The sequence below is a fragment of the Alternaria alternata genome (genome assembly GCF_001642055.1).
Source record: "Alternaria alternata strain SRC1lrK2f unplaced genomic scaffold CC77scaffold_14, whole genome shotgun sequence".
NCBI lineage: Eukaryota > Fungi > Ascomycota > Dothideomycetes > Pleosporales > Pleosporaceae > Alternaria > Alternaria alternata.
The window spans coordinates 418899-436423 of NW_017306203.1; the positions used below are offsets into that span (position 1 = coordinate 418899).

The following is a 17525-nucleotide window of genomic DNA, read 5'->3' on the forward strand; positions in this document are numbered from 1 at the left end:
CGCCCGAAAGTAGCGTCACCATAGTCCGTTAAACGGCGACGACCACTGCTTGACTCGGATGGCGTGCTTACGCAATGGCAAGCATTGGCAAAATTGCCCAGATAGGGAATCTGGGCACCTCTTGATTAGATCTAGGTTATCTGATCAGAGCTATCCGATGACCGACAAGCGGTCAGGTGCTCTTGAGACTTATCTGATTTTGCGTTAGCGGTTGACAGGATTCGTAGGGATAAGGATCATGATCACGGAACGTGCGGTAAGGAGCAGAACTGTTGAGCCTGTTCGTCGATTCCGTTCCGTTGGGGAATTTTCAGACCCGCCACGACCATGCGTTGCATTATCTTGTGGCTGAATCTGATACTGGGGCGCAATGCAGATGTGCGTAGAGATTTGCTAAGGGATCCAGCTAAACGAGCTTTAAGTTGTACTCTAGCCCTTGTTCTCATTAGCGTTATCAGATTCTCAAGGTTGTTCCGACCAACAGCAGTGCAATATGCGGCCACGACAAGAACAGAAGTGGGACGAATAACAGGGAGGAGAGATGAAGGATGGTATGGACCGACCATCACGTGAATGGATAGATTGAAGGTTGAAAACACTACGAATTTGAGCTGGCTATGCTACATGTGTATGTGGTTCGAACAAGGTTTGCTAATGCCAATGCTACAGAAGACCGTCAAGACGCCTTGGATGTATCCCAACGTGCGATCATAGGAGCCCTCCTCGCCAAAACGATCAGAGGCTCATTTTCTCCCGCAAGAGCTCTTTGACAGACGAAGCCTGTTTGCTCAGTCCGCTACTGCCGTCCAGAACACTCTCAGTCGTCGACATGCCTTCTTTCCTCAACTGAGCCATGACCATCTCGCGCGCAACTGCACCCCCAACCCCCAATTGTCCGTCAACGTCCTTGAGCGATCCTTGCAGCATACAAAGAGCCATATGTACGCGCCCCAGCTCGTGAGCCGCATTCGCACTCGGGAGCTCGCTCAGCTGGAGTCCTGGGCTCACGGAGCCCCGCCCCAGAGAGTGGCCCTGGCTGGGCACTCGGCTGAGGTGGGACTGGAAGTGGCCAAAGGCGATGCTATAGATGCGCATCAGGGACATGTGGCCGCTCAAGACCAATACCGTTGCCAGATCGTCCACCGGTATGCCTTCCGACCTCGAGGACGTGGTGCTCGTGTTTCCGTTGAATGGCTCGTTGAGGCCCCCGAGAATGGGCTGTGCGGCGGCGATAAACTCTTGGGTGAGGTGGAGAATGGTGCCGATGGGGTAGTCGTTAAGACCGCACATGCTGCCGAATCGCCACGGTCTTTCCTTCAGTGTGCTCATCTGGTATTGCATCTGCGAAAGCAGGAGCAGCAGCCGTTGCACCATGCCGTTGCTTTCACCACAAGCCCCTGTCAGAGTCTTTGCCGCTTGTGTGTATGCTTGCTTGGGCGGCGAGCTTCGAGAAGAGTACAGCTGACTCGTGTCGAAAAGAGATTCGTTGTCCAGATCCTTCATGTGCTGGCCCTGGTCGTAGCTGCTCATGTCGTTGAGCAAGTCCATGGTTTTGTCCCATGGTTCTTGTAGCTGGAAGGTGTTCCAGTCCAGCACATCGTACGTTGCTGACTCGACGATTGGCTCGACCTCAGGGCTGGGCATGGTCAAGCAAGCCATATCGGCCATGGTGACGGGAGTGACGGGGCTCGCCAGCATGGGATTGGTGTTCGTGTCGGGGGTTGTGGCAGTGGTGGCAGTGGAGTTCACCCTCTTGTTCGGCTTGTCTGGGTCTCCGCGACTTGCCCTCCTGCGTCTACTGAAGGCGCACTCGACCTTGGCCCGAGAGCAGCGCTGACATGGCCCCTGGCCATTGGATCCATCTGGCAGAGCGCACTTGAGCTTCTGAGAACGACAGCGCTCGCACGAGGATCTTATGGATTGGAACATGTTGCGTGTTCCCCCGTCAATTGGCATTTAAGGTTAGAAATGGCTCTGAATGACGTCGAGGATAGTGTGTCTACTTCAACAATCGCAGAGTCTGTACTGACCAGCCAAGGCGCTAACATTATAAGCAACTTAGCAATCAACTTAGCATCGTTCGTTAGAAGAATGTCCGGGAGCCGATAGCCAGGGTTGCTGGGGCGGAGTAAGAAGAGCTCTCAGCGTGTGGGTCTAGAGCCATAAGCAGTCGGGTGCCTTGAGTTCTCATCACCGAAAAGATGTATATAAGCTGAGGGCTATAAACGCAACGGCCGCCGAAAGTAGATTGCGGATGAGTTTTCACGTGGAAGATTTATATTTGCAGTTAGGCCAGGTGCGCGGGTCTCCAACGCCTTTGAAGAAGTCTGCGCGGCCCACGGGCATGGATCCCTATCAAAACTGGGGTCACTTAAACCAGGTGTGCACAGGAAAAAGCGGAAACCGATTTTGCAAGCTTCTGTACGGCCTGGCTACGACGCGTGCACCGCATAACTTGATAGACTTAATCGCCGAGTTATGTGTTCTGTGCTTGTAATGGCCGATTGTTGCTTTATCCTTTCGCCCGTGTCTCATTCGCCTACAGTTTGTTACATACTTAGAGATACGCCACAGCGCTAAGGACGATACAGTCGCTAGCGATTGCGGCTTCACGGGAGTGTGCGCCGTTGTTGCCCCGTCCCCCGCATTACGCGCGAAATAAGCAGTAACAAGGATGAACAAGCATTCGCATCCCCGTTGCACGCCTGAGCACGTTATTGTGGCACCACCGTCACAAAAACTTCGTGTCGATATTGCTTTAACGCACTCATCCTGCCCACAGCCACTCGACGCTCGCATCGGCGTACACGGTGGTGTGATTGGATTTATACACGTCTTGGATGATACACACATTTTCTGATCATGTTTGCCTCAAAAGCCACAGTGCGGGCCGCCCCGTATAGTTCAGCGAGGAGGCAAATGCCCCACCATCTGATAATTCTTTCGCTAAAGGCTTGGGACCCTCCGGAGGATCAAGCTATGACTACTGCAATCTGGCTATATGGGACGTAGCCAAGTCCGCACGCGGACCTGGGGCTCTGCGTGTTCGTTCCATCGGAATAGAAAGGGCCGTTGGTCTGTGGAATGCTCAACTGTGTAGGCCCGTCCAGACTGGGCGTGGGGTTCGCGCGGCGTTGATGTGTCGCCGCCGGCTTTCTTATGGATCGCCGTAAGCTAATAGAAAGCCCCACTCCAGGGTCTTTGCAGAGCTAAGTTCCGCTCAGTCGGGTCGCGTCCGTCGTATGTCGTGAGGCGGCCTGGAAGCGGCTCACCATCCAACATCTGCCAGTCACTACTAGAGGCAGGTGTGGAGACCTGAAAGTTGCTGAGCGGTGCCACCGCTGGCGAAGTCGCATTATTACCCAGGCCTATCAAGTCAAACACGGGGAATTGGACTCCGAAGCCGGCCGAGTCGCCAAACACTTTGCCAGGTTAGCCTCAAGATACGGGCGGCGCCATGTGCATCACTCACTCTGGGGGTAGAAGCTGACGCTAGTTCCGGGAGACGTGGGGAGCTGATCAAACGACATGTCCGTCTCGCTGTTGGTGTTCGTGTCCATGGAGTCCTGAGACCCGAGAATGACACTCAACGCGCTCACGGCCTTTTGCGCCTCCTTGGACGAGCTGCTTGAGTTGAGCCATATGCCGTATGAGCGTTGTAAGGATGCTCGTATTGTGTCAGCGCTGGTGCCTCCTTCGGCGCCTGCCGTCGCCGTCTCCCCACGGACCTGCTGCAAGTACGCGCACAGGACGCTAGTGGCCAAAAGAAAGTCGTGATTGACAAGGGAGGTAACACGCCACCGCTCTTGGTACAGCTGACAAAACGGCCGCGTTTCTTCTTGCAGCATATGCTGATATTCAAGAAGCTTCAGCGCTGCGTCCAGGCATGCCTGTTGGGAATAACCGTACGGGGTTTTGGTCGGCGAACAATTGAGATACCGCCGGTGGAGTACAATCCTCGCTCTTTGGTACATGATTTCCAGATAAACCTTTTGCATGATGATCTGTGGTGAGTCGAGTATACATTGCGCCATTGATCGCCATTTGAGACACTCGGGGATGGAGACATAGGTCCCTCGCAGCTTCGTGTCCATGTCCATGACATCCGCGTATGTGTAAGACCTGGTGTTGGCTGCAAAGTCCCAGATGAAGCCGATCGTCGACATCATTCGGCCCTTCACCAGCCGATATAGCATAGGAGTGAGATCGTTCTCTGGCCGAGCTGCAGGCATCTCTTTGGTTGTCTTATTGAAGTCACTGTCTTGAAGATTTGCAGGTTCCACCGTGTCCGTCTGCCATTGCTTGATCAGTCTAGGAAGGCCCATCTGAGCGGAAATGCCGATATCAAGCTCGACGATTGTTGCCCAGACCCTCTTTCGCATCTCTCCCACAAAAGGCGACATCTCTCGAAAATGCTTTGGGTCCCTATGATATCCCATGTACATCGCGAGCTGAACTGCGGTGCCTAAGAGGATCCAGACCCCAATCTCGGCGTCGTTTCGAGAGAAGAGCTCAACTGCAATGTAGAGGAGGAGCGTTTCGAGCACGTGCGGGCCACCTTTGGCATATTCCCCCAGAATCAGACATTGCACAATTTTCTCCTTGAATGTCTCTACCATGTTCTCGAGATCGTGCTCTGTCGAGGGAGTCGCTGGAGTCTGGCTGTTAGGGTCAAGCCTCGATATCTGAAACTGCGCCGCCAGACACATGATGGTGAACAGTAAACCAAGCCATATGACTGGGGTTGCGGATTGATCCTTCCAGAAGTTTTCGTACTTGGCGGTGTTAGCAATCGAGCTACAGCTAGGCAAACCATCGGCCTACCTCTTCCAGAAATTGAGCGCTGTGCAACACAGCTGCGTCCCGCTGTCAGTTTCACAATAAGTTTCACTTTTGAACAAAACTGACCCGTAGACATCTCAAAGGAGCTAAAATAGCGCGACACCAGCCGATCTACAGCTTGCCGTGGAGGGACAGACTCAATGATTTCTTGCCTGGTCGGAAATTTGCTACAGCCATAGAGCAGCTGTGGGCCTGTTTGCTCAGGAATCGAAATATCGTGAAAATCGGTGCTGGCAGGACTGTTCCCTTCACTGTCGAAATGGTCCTTGAGTTCTGCGATTCCATTCAAAACTGCCGCCCAATGAGAACTGTTGACATAATTGGTACCAGAACTAGTCAGTTGCAGACTGCCCGCTTCAGATCCAGGTGAGGTGCTGTTGTCAGTCTCCGGAACTCTGTCCGTGCCAGACTGATTTGTCGTGAGCAACGGACTCGGCAAATGCGACGTTGGGAGGGCCTGGCCAGGCTGGGCCGCGTGGCTTGTCAATGTTCCTTGCATCAGGTCCACCACTAAGTTCTCGAGCTGCTGGATTCGATCTTGTACCGTACGCACAGGTTGGTCAGCACCAACTGGGCGCGCCGCTGATTGAGCGGCGTATGAACATGAGAGGCTCAACCCACGCTGCACACACGATGCGCAGGGCTGCTGTCTGTCGCATCGCAGTCTGATAAGATTAGTGTTAGCTCTTTCGCCCTTCTATCAGGCGAGTGAGTATAGGTTGTGGTGAGCTTACTTTCTCTGCCTGCACAGGTTGCAGGAGAACTGAGGTCGCTCGCGACGCCTGCTGGAGGGTAAGCGGGCCCTGCCTCTGGCCGTCTTGCCCGGCCCCCACTCTGGGAGTTGAGATCCGTTTGATTCTGACATTGTCGGCGAGGTAGAAGCAAGCTTCCTGCTAAGACTCATGCGTGTCAGAATCGGCCTGGCGACGCGGCTTACACCGCCAACCGAACAATCCTTGTAAGCCCCGAACGCCCGCCCCGCGATCGTGCTCCGCCCCGCCTACGTCCGCTCCGGTGCTCCATGGACTTACTGCATTTGGCCGCCCAGTCTCACCACCATTTGCTCGGAGAACCAGAAGATTCATGTCCGTTTCTGGCTTGGCGTTGTTCTGTAACCGGAGCAAATGACAGGTCCGCGGACTTCCTTTTACGGCCAAGAAGGCGAGGAAGCCTTCAAGAGAGCCGTACTGCTCCCAATGTTCGTGCTGCAACCTGCATAGCAATAACAACCAGGCACTCAGATCGATCGATATTCGACGTGCAATGGCTCATTCAACTGCTGGCGACCGGGATCCAGAAGTGGGTAGTGAGCAGCACTCCTCGATTGCTCAACTACACACGGAGTCTATGAGCGATCCTTGGGGTGACCCCAACAGCCCTGAAAATCCCCTGAATTGGCCAGCGCCGAAGAAGAATTTCCATGTGGCCATTGTCAGCATCTTTACCCTCACAGCGTAAGTACTGACCTATTGTGATCCTGAGAACAGCGCATGAGTGCTAACTTGTGAACTTCAGCAACTTGGCGGCTACTATGTTCGCCCCTGGAGCACCCCAGCTTGCCAAGGAATTCAACATCACGAACTCCACTGTCGAGGCCATGACTGTCAGTCTCTACGTGCTGGGCTTTGCATTCGGCCCTCTTCTCCTCGCGCCTCTGTCCGAGCTGTACGGCCGACTCATCATCTACAACGCTTGCAATGCTGTCTACATCGCCTTCACTGTGGGATGCGCCTTCAGTACCAACGTGTCCATGTTCCTCGTCTTCCGGTTCCTTTGCGGCTGCGCTGCCTCGGGGCCAATGTCCATTGGCGGCGGTACGGTCGCAGACATTACTCCTCAGGAGAAGAGAGGCAAGGCAATGGCCCTGTTCGCGATGGGCCCACTCTTGGGACCTGTACGTTTGGTTTCCAGTCGGGACGACCCTTTGTATTTAAATGCTGACCACATAGGTGCTTGGCCCGATCATCGGAGGCTACGTGTCGCAGTACACTAATTGGCGCTGGACGTTCCGAATCATCTTGATCATGGTAGGTCATCCTGGCCGGATAATAAACGCTCAACTGCTAATCGGTATCGCGTTCAGTCTGGTATCATCGGTTTGGCCACCATGTTCTTCATGCGCGAAACCAATGCTGCTGTCCTCTTACGCAGAAAAGCCAAGCGGTCGTCGAAGGACGCCGAGGGTATGGAGCTCGAGTTGGATAAAGCCAAGAAAGAGACGCCTAGCCAGGTCCTCGTCCGTGCTATCACACGGCCGTTTAAGATGCTCCTCTTCTCGCCCATTGTCCTGCTCATATCTCTCTACACTGGTGTGCTATTCGGTCTCATCTTCCTTCTCTTCACCACCTTCCCTACTGTCTTCCAGGGAGTCTACGGCTTCGATGAAGGGACATCAGGGCTGGCATACCTCGGTCTCGGGATCGGCATGTTTCTCGGCCTGGTGGTCTTCTCAATTCTCAGCGACAAACTCCTCGGGCAGAAGCAGGGTGGCACTGTCAGCAAGCCAGAGCAGCGTCTCATCTTGATGAAGTGGTTTGGGCCCATCACACCGCTGGGCTGCTTCATGTACGGCTGGAGCGCCTACCACCATGTCCACTGGATCGTCCCAATCTTGGGTACTTCCATCATCGGCTTTGGATCTCTGTTCGTTGTCATACCCGGCCAGATATACCTCGTGGACTCCTTTGGTGCAGAAGCCGCAGCTTCGGCTCTCGCTGCTAATCTTCTTGTGCGCTCCCCATTCGGCGCGTTTCTGGGCCTTGTTGCAGCGCCGTTGTATGACAAACTGGGCCTCGGCTGGGGTAACAGTGTTTTGGGTTTCATTACTCTTGCGTTCACGCCTGTTCCATGGCTGTTCTACCGATATGGAGAAACCTTAAGGACGCGGTTTATGGTCAAGTTGTAGTAATGAAGGCCACGGGTGCCGTTTCCGGAGCGCGACGGCGGCTCAACCTCCTGTATTTTAATGTCGGGCTCGTTTATTAGGGATAGTCTCTCACTCTCTTTCTTGTTTAGATTCGTAAAAACGGCATCCGGATGCATTAGGTATAGAGGCAACAGAATGCGTAAGTTCCCAATAGTCTGTTCGTCGAACGAAGACCAGGTCAGAGCGCGGCGTAAGCTGTGCTCTGACCGCTGCGCCCAAACGCCGATGTCCGACGTCACGTGAGAAACTTCAAACCAAGCAGAGCGTCTTGAAATCGTGAAGGGTTTACAGCAGGATTTGTAATAGGCTAGAGCCTAATCCAGCCGAGGACATGATGAAAGAGGCCGATAGCATGTTAGAAAGGCCGGTGGCTGCAGTGTAACAAAATCGTGAAAGAAGGACGTTGTATAAGATACATCCAAGCAGAAGTATTAACTTTCATACACATCATGATTAAAAAAGCAAGTGGATTGAATCGTGTCTTCTATATGTCTCATATCGATGAAAGAAGTTACAGAAAACGGTGCGTGGACAACAAGTGAGCACTACGAACTTCATCTTCCTTAACAAAACCTGCATGATCAATCATAACCAGCCATTTGCCCAGTTTGTACGACTGAATCAGCGAACTAACATTTGGCTTGCTATGTCCAGGTCCAGCGACTTTGATTCACCACCGATTCAACAATACCTGCAAGAGGCGCTGAGTTATGAGAACAATCAGGACTACCGACCACCATGGCTGACTTGATAGCGACAGGTACTTCCCGGTTCTTTTCACTGTGGGCACTCGCACAGCGCTCATCTCTTGCAGTTGATACTGCTGTTCTAGCAGTCTGATTTCCTCGTCCCGGTCATCTTTCTTGAGCGCAGATCGAAGAAGATAGGCACAATTACGTGTACATGCGTCTTGGCGCCCGTAAATGTCTTTGTATCTTTCCAGTCTGTCTTTGAGTAGCTTGATGGCGTCTTCTCGGTGCTTCTTGTCATTTCTCTTGATCCATATATTCGCTTGCTTGCACTCGATGTCCCAAATTCGTTTGGCTGCATGCTCCGCACCTTCGTGGTCTGGAACCTGTTTGAGCCTTTTCAGATGGCGTTTGAGTATTTTCTCTGCCTTGTCCAGTTCCCCTGACTTGTCGATTTCAACGCAGGCTTCCGCGATCATCTCTTCAATCTCCATAACCCATTCCTCGTCATGATCCAACTGCCACGATATGATTCCTTGCCTCGCATCCTCCCAGAAATTGATAGCCTTTTCAGTTTCCTTTGCTGCCGCGTCACGAAGCCCTTGGTGGAGTCGAAGCCTGCCGTTCATAAAATGAACTCTACCTTCTTCAACTTTGCGCTGCACAGCAAGTTTTCGCTTTTTTGACTTGTCGAGTTGCAATTCTATTTTGATGTAAAGCTTGACCTCGCCATGCTCCACGTTCATCTCAAATTCCCAGACACTTCCCAATTCCCGCAAGGCTTTTTCTGGTTGATGCGACTCAGTATAGAATCGAGCGAGATCAAGCACGATGGCCCATTTGCGCTCAATATTTTTGCTCCTGTCCGCATCACTGATCAGCTCCGCTGAGAGCTTAGCAATTTTGCTCCATTTATCGTTATACTCGTCCCGCAGTGGCTTTTCCAGATATGCTCGAATAAGGAGACGCTTGAGCTCGTATCGCCTCTCATGTCCAGTATACACGTCGTCCACGAACTCGAGCACACAGATGGCATCATCATAGCGGTGCTCTTCCAAGTAAAGCTTCGAAAAGGTGACGATAGCAGTGACCATCACGTCAATGCCCTTGATGGTATAGGATGCGAACTCTCGTGCTCTAGCTTTGTTTTTGTTCTTGCGTGTATATTCGAGAAATCGGTCAAAATGCGGCTTGTACGGCAATTTCCAGTGTCTCGAAGGTATCCTTGACTTGCCTTTCATATGTTTGTACCTCTCCTGTGTTTCATCGTCATAGCGCTTGTACAGCATGCAGAGTGCCGTCGCGAAGAGCTGTAGAAGGCGTTCATCTCCCAAGTGAACCTGGAACCACTGCAACACTGCAACTTGAACGTACTGCTGCATGGTGTAGACTCTGTTCTCCACGGTTGAGATCAAAGAGCATTGTTCCAGACCACTTAGCTGAGATTGTAGCCTATCCGGCTTGGTATGAACTTGTCGGAGAAGCGCAAAGTCAATTCTTGAGGCATCCAAGCAAGACATTTCGCCCAATAGGTCTAACTTTGGGGTGACCTTGCTCTCACCGGAGCTCGGGAACAGAGGACTGAGTAAGCGCTCTGAGAAGTCACTGTATCGCTTCTCAATGGTATGATTTGCTTCACTGCACTCATCTTCTTGCAGGTTCTGTGTTGTATAGTCTGTACGATTCATATGGTCTGCCATAGAGATGATGAGTGCAGGCAGTGGAAGCCGTTCGACAACGAAATTCCTGGAATCAGTATTCGTGATTAGATCTCTGTTGATATGAGAATCAAAGATGTAGCTAGCCGTCAGGAGTGGCAGGTCTTCCATGTGAATGAAACCATCTTTGTTGTTGACGTTAAGAAACTCGGTTAAGATGATCTTGTTCTTCGTGGTGACGAGAATCTCTCCATTGGCTATCGGTAGCACTTCGTTGAGTTTTTGGGCAATCGCTATGCTCTCAAGACCATCGAGCACCATGATCCAAGGACCAGTTTCTTCGTTCCTTAGCCAATCGGAGACCGAGGAAAGGATGGAAGGATTATCGAATTCTGACGGTATCGTGTCCTGTAACGATTTATATATGCTGGTCCAGGATGTGCAGTCGACCCAGAAAGTGTGCTTTTGGTCCTTGGGATCCCTTGGCTTTTGGAAGCCAAAAGCATAGTAATAAGCTGAGTGAGACTTGCTGCTTATGTATTAGTCGAGAGGATATCCAAGGGCCGCAAATAGACTCACCCTACTCCTGATTTTCCGTAAAGGCCAATGACTGTGTTGTGCCCTTGGAACCCACTGATAATCTTTTCGTGAATGTTGTGACGCCCAAAGAAATGCGCGGATCTGAAATCTCGAGTTTTTGCAACTTTCTCCAGATTCGTACGAGGTCTGCGTTTGCCATGGTCAAGATCGAACGCCCTGGAAGTAGACCTTCTAGACAAGGAGCGCGCACTATAATACCAGTCCCGCCCTTGAAGAATCTCAGTATACCACTGGTCTTTGCTGTGTAGGATCGCTCGCCTCATTGGGTTGTGTTGTTCTTTAGTCTGGTCGAGGGGTGTTGCAGATGGCTGAACGATATTTCGAAGTCGCTTAGCCCGATCTTCCACAGAGGCGTTCGGGTTGAAGATCTCGTATAGATCCATCTCGACTTCCCAAGCGAATATTCGTTTATAGCGAGACAAAAGCATTTCCCCAATTACATCCAGTACTTGTATGATATCGGACACTTTTTTGGGATCTTCGGCCGATTTGGTTTTGCTCCTGAGATGCTCTATCCATCTTTCCACAGCTTCCGGGTTGTTGTGAAAAGATTCATCTTTTTCTGGTTTGAGATTTCCATGGTAAACATATTCGGACGCGTCTCGCCTCTGTTGCCTGAATGTAGGCAGACCTTCTGGCTTCCAACCATATGTGAAGACCGTCGCTAGTTCAAGCATTACGCATCCAAGAGAGTAAACATCGAATGCCCGTCCATGTTGTGCGATACCTTCATCTTTGAAGTATTCTGGCGGACGGTACGTATATGTCCCAAATGCGTTTTCAGGTGTGAAAGCAGTTCCAGTACCTTCCTTTGGATCTTTGAGATTAGCCGTTCCAAAGTCGCAAATCTTCCACGTAGGCTCCGGTTCTAGAAACAGAATGATGTTGCTGGGCTTGATGTCATGGTGAAACCCGATCATGCCGTTAATTTCCCTATGAATATACGCCAGAGCCGAGACAAGTCCCAGCATAGTCTCTCGTACGTGGCAGTGTCGAAACGAATCATCCCCCAACCCTACCGGTCCTCGTTTTGGAAGATCTGGACTCTTCTCAAGCCAAGTCTCCATACTCCCTGCCTGGGCGTAAGGCATCAACAACCACAAGTATTCTTGCCTGTTATGCGGCTCACGATTGGCTCGACCTGCAGTGAAACTGGCCAGAAGTGGGACAATGTGGTCATGCTTGCGCTCCTTTAGAGTTGCTGCCTCTCTCAAAAGCTTGTTCCATGTCGTATTATCTTCTTTCTTGATGCTCTTACAGGCCACAACGTTGTGTTGCTGCAAAGTCTCATTAGCTTGAACATCCTTGCTTTCTTAATATAGTGGAATGTATTTTGGCTTACCTGGACATTTAAGCTTGGCGGTAGATGACGGTCTGCAATCTTCGCCCGATAAACAACACCCCAAGAGCCGCTGTCTTTGTGTGCTGGCGGTCCACCTACGAAAGGAAACCTGAACAAGGCACAAGGAAAGTTTTCGTGTCTCTCAGAATTAAACCGAGGCGGAACAAGCCATTGCATCTTGTATATTTCCGCCGCAATGTCGCGAAGAAGCGGCTCTTCGCTCAAGCGCGCTTCCAAGCAATACGACAGCTTCGAACCCGGACTTGTCTCGAAGATAGAGTCATCGATTTTCGGATCCTTTTTCAAAAGCTTGATGATTCGCTCTGACTGGTTGATCATCAGGAGGATTCCATACAGTTTTGGAGCTCGCGTCCGTACTGCTGACTCCAGCGCATCCATGTCAGCAGGGCCGAAAAGATCTTCTGATTTGAGCCTCTCCACATCTTCTTGAAGGCTTTTTCGCAGCTTGCTCGGGTACCCTGATTTGAAGACCTCATCCAAAAACCCTATGGAAACGAATCCAAGGTCCAAATCCTCAAATTCTGGGCCAAGTGCATCTCTTGTTTTCTTACACTCTTCTTCGAATTTGCGACGGAAATAGTCGTTGTGAGACATGGTGTATGAGAAAAAGAATATAGAGGGTGAATGAGGCTGGAATTAGAGTTGGTTACTCTAAAAATTATGTAGGATGTCGCAACCCTTCAAACGATATCGGGCAGGTAATTCTGGAAGATTTCAGACGACCACTCTCTGAAATACGTCGAGTGACAATGTGTGAGGCGGTTTTAATGCAGCCCAGGAACAGGCTGAAAGTTGGGGACTTGAGAAGTGTGCTTAGGGGCTGTCGCTCAGCCACAAGATGCGCCCTGCAAGCCTTATCGAGTGCAGGTGTTGAGTGGGAGCTAAGAGCTGATTGCACCTGAGTCTGAGTGTGTGGCTTGACTAGGCAGCTACCATGGATTCGACATGTAGGCGGAGTCCTTTTTGATCGGTTTCCCGGTGAAGGTACCGCATCTTGAGCCCCAACGCCCTCGCTGCGCTCTTGGGCAGCCGAGCATCACAACGCCCTGATTGTGAAAGGGTAGCTTCAAAAGCGACGTTACTCTTATGCGCTCATAATGATTCACATAAGAAGTAGACGGGTTGTCAACAACATTGAAAGTGCCTGTGGCGCCTGCAGGCAGAATCGTGGTGGGGGAGGGGGATGGGGAGGGGGAGGGGGCACGAAGGATTTCAGCCTTCCTACCATGACCTGAGGCTTTCTTCAACAATAATTGGATGATGTATCCATGTCTAAAGTCTTTTTACGATGTGTGTTTGATAGTTTACGGTCATGTGCGATGGCAAGCACCTAGCTGGGCCTGACAGAGTAGGCAGGATCTGGGCGTCGCGAGAGAACCGAACGCATCATTGCCCCGCAACGCGCCAATGACTATCTAACGTGCTGCACGTTAAATGTCACGTTCAGCGACAACCTATTGACTGATTTCCTTGCTTTCCATGTAGTTCTGTGTTAGTATTTGAAGTCCATCGCCGACTATAGGAATTAAGTTCTGCCAACAGAGGTGGAATTCGTAGTGCTCATTCGCTACACACACCATATGCTGTAACATCTTGAGCCCACAGACTGAAGGTGCGAGGGACGTCGCAGCCCAAGTGATAATTCGCCATTCTTAATAACGCAAAGAGGTATCTCGATATCCAATGTATGCCATAAACGCCTAGTACGTTAAATGATGCGAAAGATGCCGGACCAAGCGGCAAATAGAACCTTAGAAGACCAACTCCTGCCATGTGAACATCCGCAATGCAACCATGATCCCAAAATTTACCGTCGTGCATACATAATTCCCATACACCAAATCGAAAAATGAGCATTTCAGCCAGGTTGCTTTAATGACTGTAGAGCTTTCGAATTTGAGCAAAGGGAGAAATGCGTTCAGAGGGATCGCGAGTTCCTGAATCTACAAAGGTCAGTAACAGCACACTTAACAGGCAGAAGCGACTTACCAAGCTCACGCAAGGGCCCGTAATCACCCCCAGTGGTTCTTCGCGGATGATAATCAGACAACGTGCTCTGTGGCACGTGTCTGAGGAACAGATCCGCGTCGGCTGGATCCTTATCTTCGTCGTCGCTTGCGTCTGCCGCTTTGCTCCCCACTGTCGACGTGCCCGGTATTGCGGCATGGGATTCAGAAGGTGAGGGCGTCAGGGCAAGACTCTGGCTGGACGTGTCTCGGGACATGGCAGAGGAGGCATCGTGTATCCTTCCTGCGCCGGGAAGCATGAAGGCGGAGTGACCAGGGCCAGGGCTGCGTTCGCGTCAGTCTCGACTTCTGAAAGCAAGGGCGCAAACGGTGGACCTACGTGAGAAGCTTGATGATATGAACAGGCGCTTGGGGATCTGGACGCATAGGGCAGGAGACGTTGCCGTATGTACGGCCTGAATTTGGGTTGGGTACCGTCTGTTGGTAGTTCCGGGGTGGATTAGAGTTTGTGGCAGGCGCAGACCGAAGCAAATCGGCAGCCCCAAGTGGGCGACCGCCGTACTGGTGCGCCACGTCGAAGCGGTCGTCACCTTTGTCGCCAGTCGAGGGCATGTCGCTCTGCGAGAGGAGAACGAAAGGAACAGTAGCGGTAGCGGCATGGCGACACAGCATGGGGCAGTATGACGGCGCTAGGGCGGGAGCGGGAATCAGAGCTAGAGCCGCACTTGCCCCGCCAGACATCAATTGATCGATCACAGCTAACTAGTGGCCCACTCAGCCGTCCCTATGCGTCAAGCGCATGTTCTCCCACTTGAACGTGTCTTTATTGCTCCTCAGGCCATACTGCACAAAACAGCTATGCGCACCGTCGCTCGAACCTTCGGCCTTCAGCACCTTGCCAGCAGTCCAGTCCGCTACCCATCATAGTCAGTCTCAGACATGCTACTGACGAGGAGCTCACTCACTTTTGTCACTTTCCCACACCACCACCTGATCACCAGCCTTGTATACATTTCCGTCAGCAGCGCCTGGCTGCCTAGCGCCAGTGGGGGTTGGTGGGCGTTGTGGCATGATGCGAACCTTGCAGAATTGTCTTTTATGATCGATGCTCGCTCTGCCTTGATGCGACTGCCGTTGATGTTGAAGTCTTGCTAGTACGTCCTCTCGCTGGCAAGGCTCAGCTGATATACCGTATTTTCTTCTCACCTTTGCCAAGCCTTCCGGTCAACCTTGATGTAACCAGAGCTCACGTTCTATTGGAGAGATATCCCAACAGGAGGCAGTGGCTGAGCCTTACCGCTGACGTCTCCTCACGTCACAGCTTCATTCATCTCAGTCGCACCCAACAAATACATGGCTAGTGTACGCCCCTAGTTACGAAACACGCTTTATGTAGCAGGTTGCTGCTTTATGGCATCCATGACTGCTCCTCTGCTGAGAAGAGAAGATTCTCTAGAGCTACTACTCGATGGATCCTATCTCATTTACTGCCAGCCTCTTGACGCTTATCACTGTCGCTGGCCAGTCTTGCAAGGTCATATCCGAATTCGTCCTCGATATTCACGATGCGCCTAAAGATATCTATGCGCAGTCAATCAAGCTGCAATCCCTTCAGCAAAGCTTCGATTACCTCTTGAGCGTATTCTCAGCCCTGCCACCCGACTTGCAGCTGGACACAGTCTTTCAACAGAATCTGGTCTCCTTCACGCAAGAAATCGACGGCTTCACCGCGAAAGTAAAAGAGATGGGCATACGGATGGGTCAAGGAAGAGTGCAGCATGCCTGGGAGAGAGTCAAATGGCTCGCCTCAGATCGTGACTTGAAGAGATTTAATCAGTCTCTGGACCACTGGGATAGGGTCTTTGCAGCCGCTGCGGCTGCTGCGCAACTGTACCCACACTTTTCATGTAGTATCAATCAACTCAAGACTAATATCCTATCAGCTCCATGTCGATACGAATTCTCGAGCACACCACCAAACTTACCGAGCGTCACACGATTGCATCAGGAGATGCCGCACCTGCTGGACAGGCTTTGGTACGTCCAACACAAGACCCAAGCAGCGTCACAGGTACTCTCCAAGCGCCTAGCAGCTTAATGCCTGGACGCTTAAGCATGTTCCTCTCAACACTCCGCGACCCAGTCGATCTAAGGATTCAGGAGCGCTTCGAATATCTTGGGGATACGATGACAGCGATTGTCCAGGGTGGCCCAGTAATGGTTCGCAGTTGGTCAAACACTGGGCAGGACACTTATTCTTTGATGCCAGCGGCAGAAGCCTACGGTCTTGCCTTCGCATTCCAGATTACGCGACTGTTACCTGGACGACTGTCCCTCAAGATACTCGCGATGTATTCTACCTCCAGCATGTTCTCAATAGATGTAAAATGGAGATTGAACTTTGTGGGACTGCTTCGGTTCAATAGCTCAGCTTATCATGCGGCGGCGACAGGGAATTGGCTGTTCTTGAGGGACTTGCTGGTTAACAAGGAGATCAGAATTACACATCGAACAATATATGGTGACACCCTGCTACATGTGAGTCATCAGGTTTTGGTGATGAGATATGGCTGGCTCACTATTCTTAGATTGGCACAAAGTATGGCCATATTGAGATCGTCAGAGAGCTTCTCCTCGCTGGAGCAGATGTCAATGCAACTAACGACGAAGGCGAGTAAGTTTCCACCCTCAATTTGAGATCCACGACTTAGCCACCTCACACTGAATAGTACACCACTGCACACTGCTGTCAAAACGACATGCAACTACGAAATCATTCGACTGCTTCTCAAACATGGGTCCAACTTACATCACCAAAACCGCCAAGGACGTACGCCCCTACACTGCTATTACAACACGACGCTACAGGAAACTATACGATACTGTCGAGATGATATCGATAATACGACGCAAGACTACCTTGGCATGACCGTTGCGCACTATGCCGCGTACAGCAAATCCTCCACAGCAGAAGATATCGCTATCTGTTTGAAGGACATTTCCAATCCCTTCGCCGCCCGCGACAGCGATGGCAGGACTGTCCTACATCTTGCCCTTCAGAGAGGCAACATCGCCCTCATAGAATACATCCTCGGTAGCCCGCACGCCAAAGACGCGTTGCTTTTATGCGATTGGTATGGGCGAACGCCTTTGCACTTCGCAACGACAAGTCCGCGAACTCAAGCAATTGATTTGGTGTTAGATTCTGGTTTTGATATCCACGCGACGGATCTATATGGTCACACGGCGATGCATCATGCGGCTAGTATGGGAAATCTGGGAGCAGTGGAGAAGCTGCTTGAGCGCGGTGCAGTGCAGGATCTGAAGAGGAGGGATCGGGAAGGAAGGACGCCGTTGATGGCTGCGCGGTGGAGGGGGAGAAGGGAGGTCGAAGAATACTTGAGACCGCTGTGTGCTGATGAAGATGGAAATGAGGTTGAAGAAGCTTTAGGGGAAAAGAAGGAGATTTACGGAGGGACA

The 17525-nt window shown here is 51.4% G+C and overlaps 7 protein-coding genes across 7 annotated transcripts; 3 read left to right on the plus strand and 4 right to left on the minus strand.

Moving 5' to 3' along the window:
• Window positions 1-735: 735 nt before the first annotated feature.
• On the minus strand, window positions 736-1929 carry CC77DRAFT_1062852 (hypothetical protein; the record flags this gene model as incomplete). Its single annotated transcript, XM_018528576.1, has 1 exon — window positions 736-1929. The coding sequence occupies one exon, from the start codon at window positions 1927-1929 to the stop codon at window positions 736-738; it is 1194 nt and encodes a 397-aa protein (XP_018384353.1).
• Window positions 1930-3464: 1535 nt separating this feature from the next.
• CC77DRAFT_1032350 (fungal-specific transcription factor domain-containing protein) lies at window positions 3465-5707 on the minus strand (the record flags this gene model as incomplete). Its single annotated transcript, XM_018526729.1, has 4 exons — window positions 3465-4775; window positions 4825-4856; window positions 4909-5507; window positions 5577-5707. The coding sequence occupies 4 exons, from the start codon at window positions 5705-5707 to the stop codon at window positions 3465-3467; spliced, it is 2073 nt and encodes a 690-aa protein (XP_018384354.1).
• Window positions 5708-6189: 482 nt separating this feature from the next.
• Window positions 6190-7747, plus strand: CC77DRAFT_939415 (putative MFS transporter; the record flags this gene model as incomplete). Its single annotated transcript, XM_018534671.1, has 4 exons — window positions 6190-6296; window positions 6358-6736; window positions 6792-6869; window positions 6926-7747. 4 exons carry the CDS (start codon window positions 6190-6192, stop codon window positions 7745-7747), a joined length of 1386 nt encoding a protein of 461 aa, XP_018384355.1.
• A 2816-nt stretch (window positions 7748-10563) lies between these two features.
• On the minus strand, window positions 10564-12028 carry CC77DRAFT_176439 (kinase-like protein). The gene has a single exon (XM_018530475.1). It carries the CDS (start codon window positions 11804-11806, stop codon window positions 10691-10693), a length of 1116 nt encoding a protein of 371 aa, XP_018384356.1. The 5' UTR covers window positions 11807-12028; the 3' UTR covers window positions 10564-10690.
• A 1499-nt stretch (window positions 12029-13527) lies between these two features.
• On the minus strand, window positions 13528-14959 carry CC77DRAFT_1021795 (hypothetical protein). Its single transcript, XM_018525332.1, has 3 exons — window positions 14425-14959; window positions 14068-14369; window positions 13528-14021 (listed from the first exon to the last, which is right to left on the minus strand). The coding sequence occupies exons 1-3, from the start codon at window positions 14784-14786 to the stop codon at window positions 13951-13953; spliced, it is 735 nt and encodes a 244-aa protein (XP_018384357.1). The 5' UTR covers window positions 14787-14959; the 3' UTR covers window positions 13528-13950.
• On the plus strand, window positions 14890-15798 carry CC77DRAFT_176493 (hypothetical protein). Its single transcript, XM_018530477.1, has 3 exons — window positions 14890-15199; window positions 15262-15401; window positions 15540-15798. The coding sequence occupies exons 1-3, from the start codon at window positions 14985-14987 to the stop codon at window positions 15545-15547; spliced, it is 363 nt and encodes a 120-aa protein (XP_018384358.1). The 5' UTR covers window positions 14890-14984; the 3' UTR covers window positions 15548-15798.
• Window positions 15669-17141, plus strand: CC77DRAFT_176824 (hypothetical protein). Its single transcript, XM_018530478.1, has 3 exons — window positions 15669-15935; window positions 15989-16719; window positions 16775-17141. The coding sequence occupies exons 1-3, from the start codon at window positions 15790-15792 to the stop codon at window positions 16972-16974; spliced, it is 1077 nt and encodes a 358-aa protein (XP_018384359.1). The 5' UTR covers window positions 15669-15789; the 3' UTR covers window positions 16975-17141.
• The last annotated feature ends 384 nt before the right edge of the window (window positions 17142-17525 follow it).

What these genes read in the sequence shown, in the direction of transcription:
- CC77DRAFT_176824 (XM_018530478.1), top strand. Translation starts at nt 15,790, where the DNA reads ATGGGCATACGGATGGGTCAAGGAAGAGTGCAGCATGCCTGGGAGAGA. An exon ending in GCTGCGGCTGCTGCGCAACT is followed by an intron (nt 15,936 to 15,988) that starts GTACCCACACTT and finishes ATATCCTATCAG; the next exon opens with CTCCATGTCGATACGAATTC. An exon ending in GCAACTAACGACGAAGGCGA is followed by an intron (nt 16,720 to 16,774) that starts GTAAGTTTCCAC and finishes CACACTGAATAG; the next exon opens with TACACCACTGCACACTGCTG.
- CC77DRAFT_176439 (XM_018530475.1), bottom strand. Translation starts at nt 11,806, where the DNA reads ATGCCTTACGCCCAGGCAGGGAGTATGGAGACTTGGCTTGAGAAGAGT.
- CC77DRAFT_1021795 (XM_018525332.1), bottom strand. Translation starts at nt 14,786, where the DNA reads ATGTCTGGCGGGGCAAGTGCGGCTCTAGCTCTGATTCCCGCTCCCGCC. An exon ending in CATATCATCAAGCTTCTCAC is followed by an intron (nt 14,370 to 14,424) that starts GTAGGTCCACCG and finishes ACGCGAACGCAG; the next exon opens with CCCTGGCCCTGGTCACTCCG. An exon ending in CGGGCCCTTGCGTGAGCTTG is followed by an intron (nt 14,022 to 14,067) that starts GTAAGTCGCTTC and finishes TGACCTTTGTAG; the next exon opens with ATTCAGGAACTCGCGATCCC.
- CC77DRAFT_176493 (XM_018530477.1), top strand. Translation starts at nt 14,985, where the DNA reads ATGCTACTGACGAGGAGCTCACTCACTTTTGTCACTTTCCCACACCAC. An exon ending in TTGATGTTGAAGTCTTGCTA is followed by an intron (nt 15,200 to 15,261) that starts GTACGTCCTCTC and finishes ACCTTTGCCAAG; the next exon opens with CCTTCCGGTCAACCTTGATG.